Consider the following 20870-nt stretch of genomic DNA (forward strand, 5'->3'; position numbering starts at 1 on the left):
TCCCTGGAGTAATGTACACAATACATGAAGAGAGGGAGGACCGTAGGGTTAGCCTGACTTACTGGAGGAAAATTTCAGGTATAAACCTACCATTGGCCATGCAGTTCACTTCCCCTCCTTTTTCGCTACCTACATACTACTGTTTTCAAAATCCTTTCCCTATGAGACACAACAAGGACAATATCTAAGTTAGAAATCTACCACACTAAAAAACTGAATGTTTTGCCAACGTTTTGGATTGTGCAATAAGACAGCACTGCTAGTTTTTTGTTCCCCCCAGTGAATTACTCATTTTAATGACAGTGATCGCATCCCTACATGCAAGTGTTCCACCAACACAATTCTCCCGTCAGCATTTTGAGGGGACATCATCCCTGCATCCTGGGCATAGCACCATCCAAGATGACTGGGATTAGTTTAAAGAAATACAAACAAGCCAGACATTATATTACGTCCTGTAGCAGAATGATAAGGAGGTACAGCCAGACCTTTCTGCACAGCGATGTGTCAGAGAATAGTCTGATTATGTGAGACTACTGTCAGGTTAATAAGGGCCCTAAGGCCTGAAAATGGGTTAATCCGGCTATGACTAGAAGCTGAATCTTTCCCTTAAGTATACCTTGAATACAGCTAAATCATTGCATATTAGCCCTGAACATCATTTTTTTTTAATGATACAGCTACAGTTAATGTACTCTTAAGGGAAAGATTGTGCTCCTGATCACTGCTGGATTAACCTATTTGGAGTACTGTTGGGTTAACAGGAGCACTGGGGCCTCAAAATGGGTTAATCCTGCTATAACCAGGAGCACAATCTTTCCCTTAAGTGTACCTTACATATAGCTTAATCATTGCATATTTACATTTAACAATTAATCAAGCAGTCTTGCTTAAATTTTGACCTATATATTGCTTTGAGGTTGTAAAAATGGGTCTTGCCTGTGTTTTCTTTCCAACCATACCCTGCCTGATAAGTGATGAACTGCCACATTGTATGCACGTTAGAATTTGCTTCTAGTGTGTTATATTGCTAATTTTATGAGATTACCTATTCATTTATCACTACTCCATGCGACAGGAGGCGATATAGTCAAAAGTGCGTCAGGTTGCTCCGCTTTTTTCCGCCTGGTTTTAATCAAACTGCGGATTGGATATCATCACTGGAACCGGAGTCACTTATCAGAATCGAGAAGGGGTTTTATGCCCTTTCCATTCAGCGGTTGTTGTGTTAGCTGAGCTGCCCTCGGCTGTGGTGCAAACTAGCTCGTAGACATCGCTGACTGTCGGAGTTCACACTGTCGTCTGGCCTGTTTCACTGAGCAGCGTTTGTGTCCGACTGCGCTTCCGCCATGTTGAACTGATTCAAGTTGTGAGTGACTGCTGGGACCGAAGTGACAAGCCCCAGAAATCGGACTAGATAGAGTTAGGGGGCTGTTACCGCGCCGGTGACGCAGGAAAAACACCCAGAAGCAGAGGAAAAAATACGTAGGAATTAGATCTTTCTAGTAACAGGTTTGTGTCCTGCGAAACTGTCACTGATATAGGCCACGTTTATGTAATATACGACGACACCACCGTTCAAGGCTGGACGTAGCCCGTGAATAGAGGGGAAGTCATATCAAATTCCTGGTGAGTTGTTAGCTAACTAGCGCGCTGTGTTGGCTGGTGATTGTTAGCTGGCTGCTGCTAGTATTAGCGTCAGCTGGTGGTGTATGCAAGGTAACATTACTGCATTTTGGGTTACTTGTGTTGTTCAGTTGCTGGTGGGGTTTTCTCTGTTTGCTGCTGCTGCTTACTGAATCTTTGATGATGTCAACGCGATTAAACTGCAATTCATGGTCTTTAACAATACGTGTAGTCTGCTTAGCCTACCCCGCTAGATCCACTGAAGTCAAGCTAACGCTAGCTACCTGCAAATGGTCCTCGACACTGTCTACAGACTGAGACGGAACATTTCCTTTAAACGTCTCATGTTTACAAGTTAGCGAAATTTAGATATCCTCCACTCACAGATTTTAATTATCTTATTGTAAGGGCTTCAATAAAACAACACTGCTGCTAACATTTTGTATCACCTGGGCCTCCGATATATCATTATCAGTTTGTTTTAGCTAAGTTATAACTTAGCGGTAGATACGGGTCAGAACGTTCAGTTAAATTTCAGGAAATAGACGACTCCCCTGTCAACATTTTACGTTATCTGGGCTAGCTAACTTCTTGTGAACGCTGAAATGGCTGCAAAGTGACGTTCAGCTTAACCAGAGTGATCAGTTTATAGATTGAACACTAATTAGTTGTCGAGTCATATCAGCAAGCCGCTTGTCAAAACAGAAACGTTAGCTAAATGCTCATTCGGGTCTTTACTCACCCATAAGCTAACGGCTAGCTAACATTTACTGTTTAGATTGGTCCTCGTTAGCACGACCGATGCTCATTGCAAATGGCGTTATAGTAACATGGTTAGTCAACAATAACGCTGAGGGAAGTGGTGCTTGATCGATAGCGATTTTAGTTATTAGCCTAATTCTGTGTGTACTTCAGCTCGTCAGTTATGCTGCAAAGGTTTGCAGGGCAAGTGTAACGTCAGGCCCGACCGAATAATGAGGCCTGCTTGTCTCAGCGCAGTGGGCTTTGGACGACAAGGCCTTCGCTGCTCTGCTGTCTGGGCGGATCGCCTTGCAGGCTAACCCAACGTTAGTTGCCGCAGCTAGCTAGCAGCAGGCGTTAACTAACTAAACCACCAGCTGTTAATGGTAGTTGACGGCGCTAGTTTGTAACGATAGTTACGTAATGCTACTGTGTACTTTGTATGCATCTGGACTGTGTCTTTTAGACGATATTCCAATACAAAGCATATAATGTTACACGACCGATCTATTCGTCAATTCGATGCTTTTAAATTAGACTAACATTACAGAGCCGGGTTAGTCCAAAAGGCCCCAGTTATACCTAGCATAGCGCTTATCTTGATAGTGGCTGTTGTTACGGTGTGTCACTTTATGACACTGTAACCCACCCTGTCCTCCTTTTAGTAGATAGTTAGCTACTGAATGGTTTCACTGATAGTAGCCTTAGCCAAATGATGGGACATTTCGTTCTCAGAAAGCCATAGACATTCTCCAAATTTTGCCTGTATTAATGACTCTAACGTTCCGTCTATAATGACAGCTGCAAACTGAAATCCTGATGGTGAACAGATGACACTGCCCCCCTGATAAACAAGAAATATTAGATTGACTAGCCATAAATTAAGTAAACATTGTAACAGTAGATAACCGAAAACTGTGGTAAATCAGCCAAATGTGTACACTCATGTTCACTTGTCAGAGGGCAGATGCTTGCAAGACAGATTGTTAGTTTCAGCTGTAACAACCAATCATTATTCAGGAGGGCTGAACCGCAGCAGCTCTGGTTTGCAGTGATCTCTGTATTTTCAACTTATGCTTTGTCTTATCTGTATCTCAGTTTTTGTCCATTCTGCATCAGACACACTATTTCATTTTAATAATTATTTCCAGCCATTTGTTCATCCAGTAAACTTTTGATGTTTCAGGGCAGAAGACACAGTGGAAATGAGATGTAGGAAGTAAGATCAATTGAGATCATAGCGATCTCCTGTCTTCTGGGGTTTGGTTAGATTTTATATTCTGATTGTCAGCGTCACTGAAGCTTTCAGCTGGTTGAACAACAGATGATGTCGGGATTCTTTTAAAATATTTTGTCATGTTCCCATGTTCCCCATGCTATGCACTGTATTGACTTTGATCACAGGAATTGCTGTGGAGGAGGGTTCTGGCGTCAGTGCTGGTTAGTAAAGCTGACATAACCCTTTTTCTCCTCCGAATGGTGAAATAAATTTAAAAAAATGGCACTGACTCTGAACCAGCATATAACCAAACTATTTATTTTAATGATTGTAAGACTGAAAGGTGTGGCCCTGTGACTTAACATTTGCCTTTTGCTAATTTATGTCTTTCTGTATTTCCTTTGATTTTTAGTAGCTGGGGTTGTATTGTTGTGTTATGGTACATTTTGAACAGTGTAAGAAATGGGAACTAATAAATGACCTCTGATAGATTGGTTTGCCATGCTAGTGTTCGACTACACTTTGCTGCCTCCAAAAGCATATTTTTTGACATATTGATGCTAAAAGTAATGTAACTTATTTCCTAGTTCTGTCATTGTTAATTATCATGACTGACACACTTAAACATTTTTTAAAGCGCATTCAAATATTTGGTTAGTTTAATTTCTACACAAGTTAAAAAGTAAATAAGCTTCATATAAGCTTTGAAGTTTTAAGATCGAAATACACAAATCAGCCCACAAAGGATGTATTTATTTTCAGGATTTCGCGGTCATCAGACAGTCAGGTGCCAGTGTGAAACTGGCAGCCGGTATCACAGTTTAGTGGTAGCTGTACAAACATTTAAAGGGAAATTCCGTCTCTTATAACTCACATTTAATTTTTGTTGATATTGTGAATCATTTCATGGCACACAATAAGTTGAATGCTGATATGTGTAAATGCCCTGGCATTGCCAACAATTACTCAGATAGAGCTAAGAACATCTGGTTGTACTGATAAGACAAAAGTATTTGGAGTAGAAAGTGTTACCCAAACTTTCTAAGGGTAAACATCCGTCACAGTTTACAGACCAGCGTCCTAGCGTAATTTTGAGTTGTACTTTCCACAGTTACACGTGGACATGCAGTTTTCCAGTGAGAGAATAATAAGTGACTTACCAAGTTTATCCTCTGATTTAAATTGGTCAAATAATGTACCCCCAAGTTCTGGAGCATTCTGATCATGTACTGCTTGGGGATCTTGCCCCTGCAGACAGTAGCATGCAGCACAGTGTCACCAATGTTCCTAGATCTCAGCAATTGCTTTGGCAAGCACACTTGTATTTATTGAAATGATTGCCAAAACAACAAAAGCAAACACCCAAGTTGCAATATGCAGAATCTGTGAAGATCAAGGTATTCACAGAAAGTATGACGGTGGTCAGACATTGTTCCAAGGTGTTTTGTTAAAGCTGATGAAGAGACACGTCAGTTCATTGGGCACCAATTGGAATTAGACTATCTGCTTTACTTATAAGTTAGTCGTCTTTTTGACATGCAATTTAAAAAAAAAAGTAAAACTGTGTTTTCACAACACAATCCGCCATGGCTACCATGTCACCATCATACACAGAAGGCACGTAGTCATGTCTAGCTTTGAAATGGTCATGTTGACCGTCATGGTGCTTAGGGTGTTATAGGCAGTATCTTCTGACTACTAGTTCATTGTGACTGTTAGGAGCCTGTGGTAGCATGATGCAACTGAATGCTAGAGTTCAAGATAAAATGTTTTTTTGGGGGTGTTTCTACGAGGTTGTATTTGAATTTGCTAAATCCCTCAGTATAGTAGACATGTTAATATAATATTGAGGTGATTCTTTGCTCAAGTGCCTTCCTGCTGTGACAAAAAAAGTAGCTGGGACATAAGAAGCAACAAGTTTGGGGCAAAATTATTATAGTAACTCTAAATGGGATGACACTGGCCACTGCAGTGATGTCTCCTGATTGGCAAATGTACCTGATGTCTGAAAGAGACTTAAATATGTCGTTCTACTCTTAAGGCTTCCCTGTGGTACTTTAGAGAAATATCCTGATGTGAGAGACATAGTAATTGTAAGGTGATGCAGTCGCTGACTCAGTCAGATGTTATTGGGAAGAAGTAAATCAGAAACAAATCTTTGGTTCTGGATATTCTCAGTTTATTGATATTTAAACCAGTGATGTGTGTCAATCCGTGATAGACTAAGCGCATACTATTGGTCACTGAGCACAAAACTTCTGTTAGGTATTTAGATGGTAATTCCTGCAGTACAAGATGTTATCGATCTTCTAACCCATTTTGTTTTTGCATATTACGGGTAACGTAATCAGGCAGCTGATAATCCTGACCTTTGTCCTTCTTCCCTGCTCCAGGTTATGCAATGGTCTCAGCAGCACATCCAGATCTCCAGGTGCTTGTGTCCCTCTCTCGTGTGTTCGGGCTCTCTTCCCTCTGCTCTACAGCTGAGGTGGCTGTGATTTCCCTCCTGGCCAGCGCTCCCTAAGAGGCCAAGATTGCCAAGATCTGCCCCGTGGCGAGCATGACGGCCACCACGCGTGGCTCTCCGGTGGGGGGCAATGACAGTCAGGGCCAGGGCCAGGCACCTGATGCTCAGAGCCAACCCCCACTGCCACAGAACCAGGTCAGCATCATCTTTCTAGTCAACACTCGACATACACTCAGACAGTAGACGCACAATATTAAAATAACCTGTAAAAAGTCAAAGAACGATTTGTGTTTCGTGCCTTTTTGATAGTCAAGACACTGCAGCACGGTGTTTTGTAAAAAAATTTTTGCCGATTTTGCTTGTACCTAACCACACACAGATGCCCCAAGGGACGAGGGGGGGAAGCGGAAAAGAGGGGAAAGAGAGTGAAGGCGAGGCATCAATGAACAGAGCCTCCTGAGTGATGGATAAAGGATGTGTGTGTCTTTGTATGTGTGCATGTGCAGGCCTGTGTTGGTTAGAGATGAGCCGTGGTGAGACGTGAGAGGCAAGCTGCCTATGTAGGTCAGCCAAGCAGAAGGAGCCTTCACCACACACCCCCACATTTTATATTTCTCAGTTATGCATCTCTCTCGACGATGTGTATCCCTCTTTTACTCTCTTATACACATCTGCTCACACCACCACTAATGTTGATGCACACTTCTTAAACAAGGGAAAAAAAAATAAAGGCGGGAATGGTCCTGATGCTTAAATGTACATTGATAGATGCACACTATTGTCTTTGTATCTCTAACACTCTTCCTTCCAATATTTCTGTTTGACAGCACTGTAACAGAGAGACACCCACATACTAACACATTTTTACCTCAACCATGTCAGTTCTCGCTGTTTGTTTTCTGTAGGTAGATATAGATGAAAAGAGCCATGCTCTGTATGTCAAATACTATAGGTGTGATGACTTGAATGGCATTGTTAAAAAGCTTTTCAGGAAAGACACCTGTCTCTTTATACCTGTATGCATGTACACTTGGCGACCAGAACAATAGAAACCCTACGCCCAAAAAGAAAAGAGCCTTGCTTTTCAGTGGCATATGTCACTATAGAAACAGGAGTGTATAACAACAGTTAAAGTTCCACTCTCGCTTTGCAGGTCAGTAAGTCAGTTCCACATTGATCTTGTACTTCTTTTTTGTTATTTCAACCAAAAATGAGTGAATTTGCAGCAGTGCTACTGAAAAAAAGCATTCAGCAGTCTGTTTTGTTTAGTCATTTTTGAGATTGGAACCCCCTCAGACATTTTGAATCGATTGTGTCAGATACATAAAGCCATGCCTATTTCTGATCTGCGATTTGTTTGCTGCAGGTACACCAGTGATCAAAAATGTCCCATTGTGCGATTACACAAGCTTGTTAGCAAATGGCCAGAGGAGCTCTCCAATTATGTATCAATCTGGAGTATCAGATAATGGTATGACTGTAAAACGTTCACTGACCCAATAAGCAAAGCTGCAGTGGCCTAAGGTGGTTGCTCTGCTGCTGTTCTATTACACACTTTTGTATTGTACTCTAAAACCCCGATTTAGTTGAAAACTGCCTTTCAACCCAGTGTATTTTGCTACTTAAAATGAAGCAAGGCTGTTTAAGTTGCTTATTGTGTCCTCTCTTTTACTAAGTTATGATCAAGTCCTTTTTCAAGATCCATATGTAATGGACACAAAATCCAAACAAATCACTCCAGACATCCTGTTGGTTGAGTGGTTTAATACACATACCAGGTAACCATCATGCTTTTGGTTGGATTTCAGTTTAAAACCTTTGTTGAATGTCATCAACCCCTCTCCCACTCTTTAGTTCTTCTCTTCTAAACTGTCATTCTGTCAAAAAACAGATTGTTGAAGTAGAACATCAGAGGATAAACAATTATTATTTGGTAAAAAGAGCGCACCTCCAGGCCAAACCTTACATATTTTACAGTAAGAAACTAGTGGTAGTCAAGTTGAGTCTTTGTTGTGAGTGTATCTGATAATTTGTTTCTCTGTTTTGCTGGATGAGGCATGGGACATCAGTACAAATTGAAAGTCTGCAGAATGTCCAGGTGTATCTATTAGTGATGTCGAGCTCGTGATTCAGTCCGATTCTTGGTGTCACAGTTTCATTCAAAATTGATTCTTGATTCAAAACAAATTTGTATTTAGTACAAAGAGAAGCCATGTTACATTATGGTTATCATTGTCTTTTGCTCGCTATGCTGCTAATGAGCTAAGCCAGCTGGTTTTATTCAGGGTCAGTGTGAGAACAGAAAAGAGCCCAGAAGGACGACTGAACTGAGCATAGGCCACTATTTAAGTTAACTGCATTAACTGGGAACTATTTGAAATGGAAGTGTTCTTGACAGACCGATATAGCTGGTTAAATGTTTGTTGTAAAAACAGACGTTGACATGTGCGTACTATAGTCAAACTATTGTTTTCCAGTTCCAGTCATTGAAAAAGTGCAGGTATTTTCCAACAAAGAGTTAAAGATTGAGTCTCAACAACGCTGACTAAACATTTGTAATTTTGTGTTTCTGAAATATATCACCTTTGTCTTTTAAAGCTTGTTTATAAATCACTTAATCCAAAATGCAGCCAAATGTTTTTTTTGTTTTTTTTTTGTGAGCAAGGTACACTGTCTGAGCGCTGCATTGTGCTATTGCAGCACACAGTTCCAGATTTTTCTTTCGGTCAGCTTAGCGTTAACTGACTTCATTACAAGTCATCTGGTCATTTTTACAATTTGTGAATTGATTAAGAATGGTAGACAGTTAGAATTGCTATAATATGGAGGCATTTTCCCTCCACTACTAGTATCTTTAAAGTATACAGGATTCACAAATGACACATTTTTGTAAGAATTCTGAAGCACTGACTTAGTGCTTAGTTAACTAGCTTTATGACATTACTTCTTGGAAATTGTTCTTGCTTTTGTTTTTGACATTTGGTTTGACATTGTGGGTTTTTTTTTAATCCACAGACTTTAGTTGTACGAATCATCCACAAAAACCAATGTGCGGTTTCTCATTTTGATTGTCTGTAATTTTTCTAGACATCATCTCCAAACTCATCTAATGAGAACTCTCCAGTGAGCCCACCAGATGAGCAGGGCCAGGGGGATGGGCCCCCTCAGCTGGAGGAGGAAGAGCCCGCTTTTCCTCACACTGACTTAGCCAAGCTGGATGACATGATCAACAGGTATTTAATTCCTTGCTCACTCAGAGACTATATCCTAGGTGACCTCTAATTCAGGCTTACAATCCCTTAAAACTATTAAACCTACCAGGCACCATGGCTACCACTGTTATTTTCTTCTAGTCCCCTGTCCCTTTGTATTCCAACCCAGTGTGTTTACAGAGTCTGTAATAGGCAAAACATTTTCACTCAAGTTAAGACACTTTCAAATTAGGAAAATAAGTAGACCTAGTAACCTATGTCAACCTGTGTCTTTCTGTTTACTGTGTGTGCGCCTCATGTAAAGTTTACTTCACATTTAGTCTGAACACATCACAACAGTCACACTCCCACAGGGAGCATACTTTTAACAGCAAGGTAAATTTAGCTCTTTGGGGAGCAGGTAGACAATAGCCATGCAATATTCATACCTTTTACACACACCGTTTGGTTTTCTGGTGATTCATGTGTTTTTGCTCTCCCAGGCCTCGTTGGGTTGTTCCAGTTTTGCCAAAAGGAGAGTTAGAAGTCCTCTTGGAAGCTGCTATAGACCTGAGTAAAAAAGGTAGGAATGTACAGAATGTTCTTTTGAGTCCATAGAGATACTTTGTGGTTTTCACATCCTACAGTCTGTGCTTTTAAAGCAACTCAGCTCACAGATTCAATTAAAGTATAGAGGGGGAAAAAAAACATTTTTAATGAATCTGTCAATTTTTATTTTACATGTTTTTGAATAATTATTTAGACTAGTGTCCTAAAAAATGGTGATAGTACACAGCACATTTCCAGAGTCCAAGTACTCATTTATTTGTCAGTCGAATGTAATCTAGCACATCGAGACTAGCATGATAAAAAAAACAGACATAAAACAAAGTATAACATATTAAAAAAAAGCGAGAGACTACAGATGTATAAATATCCAGAAGTTTGTTTTTTAAAGTCTGAAAGCAAAGCTGATGCTAATTTGTGTATGGAAAAAGTTATTGTTTTCAGTAGTTGTGCCTCCTGTCCATACTGACTGTGATATGTCTTTATTTTTGTTGTACTTTTGATTTTTTGTCCTGCGTCTTCCAAGCCTCATTTGTAGCTAGTTGCTTTAACATATCAGCATGGAAACCCCTTGCACAAACAAAACAGTAACTTTGCAAGATAAACACTTAAATCAGAGGCCTCATGCTGCTGAAAGCCTGATATTACTTCTAAACACTAAAATGCATTTTTGCATGCAATAGGGTCTTTGGATTTTACACCTCCATCACTTACACTGAAAATGCTTTTGAAGAGATTACTTCACAGCCAGGAGGACCAATTAATGCAACCATTAACTTTTTAAATGTTTATATAGGGATGTGACTATTGTCTTTAGATAAATGCCAACCTATCCTAACCTAAAAGCTAAACAGATGTGTATCCATTAGGTGTTAAACCTTCCAATGCTCTTTAGGTTAAACTACGTTTTCACTTTTGTTTATCATTTTACTTTGCAGCATGTTTTTGATGAATGATATAGTACTAAATAAGGTATGTCTTTCCTTACAGGACTGGATGTGAAGTGTGAGGCATGTCAGAGGTTTTTCCGCGATGGTCTGACCATTTCCTTTACGAAGATCCTGACAGACGAGGCAGTCAGTGGCTGGAAGTTTGAGATTCATGTGAGTTTTTATTGTTACCTTGCCTTTTGGCATGCTTCTTTAAGTCAAGGAATCAGTGTTAAATCACCAGTCTATACTACATTTGAAAGTGAAGTCAGATTTTCTTTTCATTTGGTAAGACGAATATGGCTGGCATGTATATATATACACCATATTTTCATTCAAGCAAATTTAAAGCTACGTATTGTCGTAATTAGAAATAATAGTCTGGAATTTGACCTTACTTTCATTTTCCATTGAGCACTATTTCTACCATGTACAGATTTAAGTTGAATCGAGAGTGTTGTGAATGATTGACTAAAATTTTTTATTATTGTAAGGTGCTGTGACTCAGCATAACCATTTTAATTTTATTCATGCTTGGACGTATTTGCTCTTGTCTGATTTAATGTTTGTATTGTTCAGACCAAGGTTTTGTCTGTAAATTGAGTTTTCTGTGTAGTTTTTGTTGAGCTGAGGGAAAAAGGCAACAGCAGCATTGATCAATGATCTTTTTTCTAGAAGTAGGTGAGGTCAGCTGTTGTGTTGTATTAGGGAGATTGATCTCTGGAACCTTTTCACGTTAAACCTGTGTGACAGATGGGAAGGTAAATAAGAAAAACGTTTTTTGTTTTTCCTGTCACCCTGACTTTTTTTTTATCTAACTTTTTTCTTTTTTGACATTATGCAGGATTGTAGATTGTGATCTGCAACTGCTCTGATTTGTGTAGTCAGTCATATGATTTAGAAGCCTATGGTTGTATCATAAACACCCCTTGAGTGACCAAAGTCTGTAAAAGCTTGCTTGGAATGCTGTGATGAGTCAGTCCCATATTGAGTACTCAGATCTTGTTTTATTAGACTTGAAGTAGTGAGGAACTTTGCAGAAGGGCCAGGTTATTGTCATTTTGCAAACTGCATGATTGGCAGGCATACTTCATGTTTGTTTTTGTGTGCATTTTAAGTTTGTACATCACAAGTGTTGATAATGTGCAAGTATAGGCGCTAATATGTGGGTGTCAGGAGTAAAACGTGAGACTTGTCTATTTTAGGAGTTACGTTTGAGGCAGCTGCTCAGTCTGAGCATGCTTGACTGCAATGTTACTGAGCAGAATCCAATAATAGTACAGAATTTCCCATATTTGTAGGAACATTGTTATAAAGGCTTCAGTTACAAGAATAGTGAACAACCAGTGGTGTGTCATATTTAAAGCATTATTAAAAGCATTTTTGAAGCACAGTTATGTAAACTACGCTATAAATTCTTATTTGGGTGCAGTCCTTTGTGGCGTTATGTCAGACTCTGGATGGTATTCATAAATTTTTCATTGATTAATTGCCTTTAGTCATCTAATTGATCAAAAATAAAAGGATGTGTTTGCTGACCAAATGTAAGGGTTGAATTAAACGAGCACATGAGTCACGTCGTGCAGTCGTGTTGTTGAAATCTGCAGCATAGTTGTGAAAAAGATGTCTGGGAGCTATCCACTTAGCTAGCTACCTGAGGCCCATGCTAACACTAAACTAGGATTTTTAAATGCTAACACAATCTGGGAGCTGAGTGTCTCTCAGCAGAGAGCAGATATAGCTGCAAATACTCCAACAAAATTATAACTAAAATGATGAAAAATATCAGCAACGCTCCCCTCTGAGTAATACATTCCAGAGGTGGCAATAAATCCTGACAGATTTTCTGGACGAATAAAATTGCTAGACGCTATTAGTGGACATCTGTTGAAGCTGTTTCCAGCAGCTGGACTGATGATAACCACATGATAACAAGTCTTTGTATCATGTGGATCAGGTATGAGGATTGTAAGAAATGAAACCATTATGTCTTAAATCTGCTGTGAAGAGATTACTAGAGCTACAGATTATTTTCTGGAAGTGGAAGATTACAGCTTGCTAATATTTTGTATTTTGTGAGGCCAATTGTTTAATAGCTATTTTAAATGAAGTCGTTTTTCTTTGCTATTTATAATTAATCTAACCTGGTATTTAGTTTATCTGCTGTTAAAATTCCTTATGGAATCCAGCCAGTTTTGTGGTGAAAATAAAGTATCGGTGGTTGAAAACGTCCACTGTATTCCATTAATTTTAACAACAAACAAGTATTTATTGTTGACGTGGCAGACTATCTGTTCAGGTAATGGTTTGAATTTTGCATCCTTGCATCAGACTGGTCCATGCTTTTTCATTCCTGCTGAAAGCATCCAACATTAAAGCCTTATATGTTGACAAATATCTGTATGACATTTTTAATGAAAAAATTGAATTTTGTCATGTTATACAGCTTCAGTAGAGGTTTCATTATTTCCAAGCCTGTTTTTAATATTCTGGACTCTAAATAAAATGTAAAAAGTGCCAATATTAGTTGCCTGTTTGGCTGATGTGCTAACAGGATCTTTCAAATGTTTCTATTATTCTTACTTTTGATTAAGCTTTAGTTAGATTGAGGAAGTTTTTAGCATTCAGCGCTGTAGCCACCTCTGTAGCTGCACAGCAGGAAGCAGTTTAGATTGGCATTAAATTAATGTAGTTTAATATGAGTCTTGTCAAAAAGCAGTGCTTATCGTTGCTAAACGAAAAGTGAATCTGGTTTTGAAGATTGTACAAGATGAACATTTTTTAGTTCCAGCCTTGAACATTGTCATCCTCTTTTCTCTTCATCCCCATATAGTTTAGGGGTTAATTTATTGCTGTTTCTGGCCTTCTCTTTGATCCACAGAGGTGTATTATCAATAACACACACCGGTTGGTGGAGCTGTGTGTGGCCAAGCTCTCTCAGGACTGGTTCCCTCTACTGGAGCTGCTGGCCATGGCCACCAACCCTCATTGCAAGTTTCACATCTACAATGGCACACGGCCTTCTGAGACCGTCCCTGCAGGAGCACAGCTGGCTGACGATGAGCTCTTCGCCCGACCACCAGACCCACGATCTCCTAAGGTGAGTAACTGGAACACTTGAGTGAACACAAAAAGTTTAATCATAGTCTTTCAACCATTTTCTTTCAGAGTCTTAAGTTTTCTTAAAACTGGCCTTTCTACATTTTGTCTTTAATGCATTTAGAAAATTGTGCTTGATGTTTCCTTAGGACAGAGAGTTAAAAATGATTGTGTCAAGAACAGTCATGCAAAAAATGAGCTGTTTTCCTCCTCCTGAGGACAGTTGGCCCGTCTTTCTTCCTCTGAGACAAAATCCATCGAGTGGCATTTTAGTCTCACCCCCAGGGTCCTTGTGAAACAAAGAGAATCCCTCTCTGGAGTAGCCTGATAATGAAAAATATGGAACCCAGCGTCCATAAGACACTTAATGCTTGTGTCAGAAAGCAGATTGTATAAAAAAGAAGGTGGATACACCAGAGAATAGGAATTTTACAGTGAAGAGTGATGAATATAGCGTGGGCACGGGGTCAGTAGGAAGAGGACTGCAGCACTGCTGCCTGTCTGCCTCTGTTGGCAGGTGGCCCAGGACTACTTAGGGTTCTACTGTGCTCCTGTTCAGTCAGATTTTGCCACTGTTTTTTTTTTATTTTTTAAATGTGACATCCTCTCAGTCATTTATGATATTTAACCACAATCCAACCTTTCGTCAGCTTAAAGCAACTAGCTTAAGGAAGAGCAGTGACATTTTTGGAAAGATAGAACTGTTTGAACTGTCTCCCCGTCAGTGATGTCTCTTCCTCAAGCTGTGGACTTCATTCTCAGTTGCGAATCAAAGAGAAAACAAACAAAAAAAGAGTTGTCGAGAATTGTTTAAGTCTGTTTGGAATTTAGTTGAAAATATAAATTGCTTAATTTTCCTTTAGACGCATCAAGTCACTCGATGAAAATTGGTGACAATGAACTTGTGAAACCAACTTTATTTCTGCAGATTAAAAGTAACCTGTTCAATGTGTTTTTTTCCTCTCTTGTTTATTCTTTTCACAGGGCTGGTTGGTGGACTTAATAAACAAATTTGGCACGTTAAACGGGTTTCAAATGTTGCACGATCGCTTCATGAGCGGCCAAGCACTGAACGTCCAGATCATCGCTGCACTTATCAAGTGAGACTGCGAGCAATGGTCCCTTTTCTATATAATGGCACAAGCTTTACTTAACATTTTGTGAACCAGTAGTGTGATTATTGCTCAATGGTCATTGTGCATGTTTTTTTTTGTGCTGATTTTGTGTTTTCTGTGTTACAGGCCTTTTGGCCAGTGTTATGAGTTCCTCACATTGCACACAGTAAAGAAGTACTTCCTTCCAGTCATCGAGATGGTTCCCCAGTTTCTAGAGAATCTCACAGATGAGGAGTTAAAGAAAGAGGCCAAGAATGAAGCCAAAAACGACGCACTGTCCATGATAATCAAGTCTCTGAAGAATCTGGCTTCTCGTGTACCAGGGCAGGAGGAGACCGTGAAGAATTTAGAGATTTTTAGGTTAAAAATGATTCTTAGGTGAGAATCTGTTTACTCCTTGAGTTCTTGTCACCAAAATAAGGATTCTGTTAGACTTTGAGTGTTATTATCATAAAAATAATTGGGTATGAATTAAACTCTTTTTTTTATTGGCAGGTTATTGCAAATTTCTTCTTTTAATGGCAAAATGAATGCACTAAATGAAGTTAACAAGGTGATCTCCAGTGTGTCCTACTACACTCATCGGCACAACCCTGAAGAGGAAGAATGGCTGACTGCAGAGCGCATGGCGGTAAGCTTGGCTCTTAACATTTCTGTTATGCGTAAAAGATTTCCATATCTCTCATACTTATTTCTCCTTCCTATGTCCCATCCTATCTCAGGAGTGGATCCAGCAGAACCACATTCTGTCCATTGTGCTGAGGGACAGTTTGCATCAGCCGCAGTATGTCGAGAAACTGGAAAAGATCCTTCGCTTCGTTATCAAAGAGAAAGCTCTTACCATGCAGGATCTGGACAACATCTGGGCTGCACAGGTACTCTGCAACAAACTGTATTTTTAGCAGTAGTATTATTGTTCAGATTATTTTTAATTAAATAACACAAAGCACACCCAGACAGCAAATACAGGTTTGTCTAGAGTTCTGTATGTAACTACTGTTCCATTAGGAAATTGATGAAGCGTTAAGCAGATGCATGAACATACAACAAAGTAGTGCTGTTGCTACATGTGTCACTGTGATATCATATATCACAACATGGCTAAACTGTATGCTTCTGTCATTTTGTGCTACACTATAGAAACAAACCGTATATTCTAGTAGTCTGAGAATGCTGAAGATGATGATTGTATGTTTTGGAACGCAATTGGCTCGTTAAACTTCGCCGGCTGTCAGTTTTTTCAACATTGCCACTTTTTTTATAATAGTGAAGAACAAACCTTATGAACAGGTGGGCTCTGATAGTCATGAACTCTTGGTTGACTATTGATTGTCCTACAAATAATTTCCATTAACAACTTATTTTTCTTTATCTGTTCATTTTATGCTTCCATTAAGTTTAGATTGCTGCATTTGACCACCACTTTTTTTTTTTGCTGTAAATCTGACAAATCTCCTCCAATGTGTCGCCTTCTCTTTTTTCATTTTTCTTAAAATCAGAATGTGTCCACAGTGGTGCTATGGCGGTAATCTTTGCAACTAAATACATTAAAGTCAATAGATGCTCCTCAAAATGCCGCTGATTGAATATTGTAAGTTAATGGGCATGAGATAAACAGTTGGTGCCATTAAACTATAGCAGCACAAGGAGCCCCAAAAACGAAGTAGAAATGGTTAAAGCAGCGTTTTTGTTAGTTTCATTCAGCTGTTTTTAGTTCACGTGACCAGTTAGCTCATGTAGTTGGGACAGGCCTATGAACAACTTTATCAGACATGTTTTTCCTTTCCTCATTATGTTTTAAGATTATTTTTAGATTAGATTAGAATTTGACCTCAACAACATTTGTGCTACAGACCATGTCTGCACACATTGTTCCTCCATGATATGATTACAACACATACAGCACTAGATTTCAACTCTAGTTTCACCTAGAATAGACACAACTTCACACACTTTCAACATGCATGAAGATGAGAAATAGCCTGAATTCATCAAAATTCCACCTCAACTTTATTTGGAGACTAATACTTTTCAGCTTGTGGCCATTATCTGGCGATTTAGACGAGGCCTTCATCAGTTAGCTTTCAATGATGCGTCAGAAATTATGTGACCCAACAGCTGATTTGTTGTCTGTGTACATCTGCAGGCTGGAAAGCATGAGGCCATTGTGAAGAATGTCCATGACCTCTTGGCCAAGCTGGCGTGGGACTTCTCACCTGAGCAGCTTGATCATCTTTTTGACTGTTTCAAGGTGAGTAAGAACTGTTTCCATCAATCAGAGATCATAAAGGATTTTGCTACGCAACATATCACACCTTTTAATTTACATTTGGCTAAATCACAGTGCAGTTTAATTGTGAAATTACAACAACATACTGTAGTATCCTAACCTAACCTCTGAAATTGATTGCTCTTCTTCAGGCGAGCTGGACCAATGCCAGCAAGAAACAGCGTGAAAAACTGCTGGAACTTATCCGGCGCTTAGCTGAGGATGATAAGGATGGTGTGATGGCCCACAAGGTGCTGAACCTGCTGTGGAATCTGGCACACAGCGATGATGTGCCTGTAGACATCATGGACCAGGCTCTCAGTGCTCACATCAAGATATTGGACTACAGTTGCTCACAGGTAAATGTTGGGGTGTCATTAGATATATCTTAAGTTAAGAGCTGTGTCAGATAACCAAGGAAGGACTTACTTAACTCTAAATGCCATGTTTTATTTTTATTCACAGGACAGAGACACACAGAAGATTCAGTGGATAGATCGCTTCATAGAGGAACTACGAACCAATGACAAATGGGTCATTCCTGCCCTGAAGCAAATCAGAGAAATCTGTAGCCTCTTCGGAGAAGCTCCTCAAAACCTTAGGTAAGATCATAGTAGAATTCTATTTTACGTTAAATAAGCAAATACAGGAACAGTCTAATGTCAGCATTCACAAGTTATTTATTCTGTTTATCTTTAAGGTTTTGTTTTGAATTATTAATGTTTATTTTGTACATAATGCCTGAACACCCATAAAAAAACAACGCAAGTCATTATTTTCACATATTTGCCTAGCTGCAATTTACATTTTTATCACATTTGCACAAGAGCTGAGGCATGTCAGTCTTACATGTAATGCTCAAGAGAGTAAATGGCATCAGCTGCCTGACTTTCAGTATCTTCTTTAAACATGCCCCAGTGTGTAGCATTGAATCCCCTTAAAACTAACATTTAAGTTTGGTGGGCACAATCTTTTAACTTAAACTGAAAACATTTGAAAGGTGTACATCATTTGTTTGTTTTGTTTTAAACTGTAACAAAGTTAACTTGAATGCAGTTGGAAGATGGTGCTGTAGAAAGCAGATAGACAGAGGCCCAACCTTCATTTTAGAAAAAAGTAAGAAAAACACAACAGTTAATCAAAACATTGAAACGTGGCTCCATTTGATCCAAAAGTCCAAATAAGTTGTGACAAGGAACCAGCACGGGCAATACTAGAACCCTTAAACTGATGCAGCCTAATTGAATTTAGCCATCATTGATTTTATTATTCACAAGTGTTGTGTGAGTTTAGCATAATCCTAAACATGTTCTGTCAGTGAATCGTGTTATATGGCCTTCTTGTCAGAACCGTAGTGGACAAAAACAAAAAAAAAAAAGGACATTTAACCAGGGTCTAAAGGCTTACAGGGAATAATCAGAAATTTTAAATGGTAAATTTGTGAATAGGATTGATTTAAGATCACATGATACTACAGTAATTATAAATTGTTTTGATCTGAAGTAGTGTTTTTTTTTTTTTTTTTTAATAGTCACTGTAGAAAATATGTAGCATACATGCCTGTTGTTTTTCAGAAAGAAAATGCCAATTAACATACAAACGAACTTAGTGGGGTAAGTTGAGTGCTAATTCCAGGGTTCTATCTATTTCTGTGTTACGTCAAGTCTAACTTTCTCTTCGACATGTTTATAATATATACTATATAAAATGTAAATCTCTGCCATGAATCCGCTTAAGCAATTCTTTCTTGGGTTTCATCTCAAATGACTTATGACTCATCCAAGCGCCTCCTTTTTAAGTCCTGCACATGTGTACTTTATACCACTGAGACTGAGACCTGACATTTGTATTTTGACTGATAGCTAAGTATGTTGTCCAAATTTTGGGGGTTGCAAGGAAGCATTCATTTGTACAAGTATCTTAAAATTTAATGCTGTTGTTAAAAACCTTGACAACCCAGAAGAACAAGTGGTTATTTATCATCACATTTTTTTAGAAGCAGAAAATGAGGCCTAACAGATATAAAGAGCACAGTTATAGAAGTAAAAGTTGAATCAATTATGCCTAACACATAATCTGATATATTTAAATAAAAATAGCCTCTAATTAGTATGACTGTTGTAAAGTCATACCATCTAAAATAATTAGAAATTGTCATTTCTATGTTAGTGTAGTTCCAACAACATAATTACTCAAGATACACACTTTAAAAATAAATTATTATTCATTAATAATTAAAGAATTTATAAATAAAGAATGTGATTTCAAGTTGGATAAAATTAAGGTGTGATTAATTCATTTAGGTCAATGCTCAAACCATGTACAAGACCGAGTTGCACCATTTCTGAAGTGCAGAGATCACTGGGTGAAGTCTATCTGATGTGCCTAATTTCTCTAGAGGCACTTGGTGGGAGTTTCTGTGCAGTTTCTCAGCACTGAGCACAAGCCATAGTGCATACACAGAGTAGTCCTTTAATCTAGTCAGTTGCACAACTAAATGAAAGGTCCTTTGAGATGGAGCCCCACTCTTCCTGATGCCAGCTCCTTTCAGCTCAAATCATCCAATGCAAAATATCAGGGGTATTTCATGCCTTGGACCCACTTATTCAAATTTATGCTAATGTGTCTTATTGTTTCTCTGCATTTTTATATGAATTTGATATATATATGTGTATTTTAATGAGGTACCACAATAATCTGTTTTAGATAGCTCTTGTATTATAATATAGCCACTACTAATTAGGAAAGTGTAAAGTAAATCTCACATTATTCTGACTATGCTGCACTTTGCACTCTTCATAATAGCTATCAAAACTGCCTGAATTGCAGGCTCATTCGGGTTCTCAAGTTTGGTTTTCAAGCCAAGACCATTCTTGTGGAAACAAGGCAGGAAATGGCCTTTAATGATATGACTTCTTCTGCTGGTTATTCTATGACACACAGATACACAAAAAGCTGCTTTCTTTTTGTCCCTGACAGAAACAAATGAGAAATCAGTAATGCTTTGTTTTCTTATTCAGAAATGGTGTTACTAAAAGTATGTAGCTTCATTCTCACTTTGTTGTTCAACCATTCTTGCTTTCTCACTCAGTATGTGTTTTTGTACCCCTTATATCCACCACTCCTGCTGTTCTCTCTTCAGTCAAACCCAGAGAAGTCCTCATGTATTTTATCGGCATGACCTGATCAACCAGCTGCAACATAACCACGCTCTGGTCACACTAGTGGCTGAGAACCTCTCAGCCTACATGGAGACCATGAGGCAGTTCTCCAAAGGTACTTTGTCCGAGCCAGAAATGATACTCTGTGTTAGTGAGAGAGTTCGGTGTCATTGTTTCGGCAGTCTAACTGGTTGTGTGTGTGCTTTACAGAAGAACAAGCAGAGTTTGACCCTCAGACAGTTAGACCAGGAAGTCGCTACAGCCATGTCCAGGAAGTACAGGAACGACTTAACTTCCTAAGGTATGTCACTCTTCGTATTTCAGACCCAAATGTATTTTCTACCTTATAAAACCTACTGTACTTGGACTAAAGTGGGGGAGGAATCTCATAACATGTTAGCGTCTGTTATCTGTAACAATCTGTTAATGCACTGCTACCAGGTCCACCCAGTTACTATCGTAGCCATTTAAAGGCAAAAGTGGTTG

At 39.0% G+C, this 20870-nt stretch overlaps 1 protein-coding gene across 5 annotated transcripts in view; it reads left to right on the top strand.

Annotated features, from left to right (window-relative positions):
* Positions 1–1220: 1220 nt before the first annotated feature.
* usp9 (ubiquitin specific peptidase 9) overlaps positions 1221–20870 on the top strand; it is a 40030-nt gene continuing 20380 nt past the window's right edge. For 2 of the 5 annotated variants that reach the window (XM_008282429.1, XM_008282436.1), the window contains exons 1-16: positions 1221–1629; positions 5980–6248; positions 9141–9286; positions 9748–9827; positions 10802–10914; positions 13622–13840; positions 14824–14939; positions 15081–15332; positions 15450–15585; positions 15677–15829; positions 17101–17205; positions 17376–17582; positions 17689–17825; positions 18798–18836; positions 20366–20499; positions 20595–20685. In XM_008282429.1, the coding sequence (XP_008280651.1) occupies positions 6147–6248; positions 9141–9286; positions 9748–9827; positions 10802–10914; positions 13622–13840; positions 14824–14939; positions 15081–15332; positions 15450–15585; positions 15677–15829; positions 17101–17205; positions 17376–17582; positions 17689–17825; positions 18798–18836; positions 20366–20499; positions 20595–20685 (2030 nt within the window). In that variant the 5' untranslated portion in view covers positions 1221–1629; positions 5980–6146. The remainder of the gene's footprint in view (positions 1630–5979; positions 6249–9140; positions 9287–9747; positions 9828–10801; positions 10915–13621; positions 13841–14823; positions 14940–15080; positions 15333–15449; positions 15586–15676; positions 15830–17100; positions 17206–17375; positions 17583–17688; positions 17826–18797; positions 18837–20365; positions 20500–20594; positions 20686–20870) is intronic. The other 3 variants (XM_008282445.1, XM_008282460.1, XM_008282452.1) reach the window with 2 other exon arrangements.

Source organism: Stegastes partitus, unplaced genomic scaffold (assembly GCF_000690725.1).
Source record: "Stegastes partitus isolate 25-593 unplaced genomic scaffold, Stegastes_partitus-1.0.2 Scaffold7, whole genome shotgun sequence".
Classification (NCBI taxonomy): Eukaryota; Metazoa; Chordata; class Actinopteri; family Pomacentridae; genus Stegastes; species Stegastes partitus.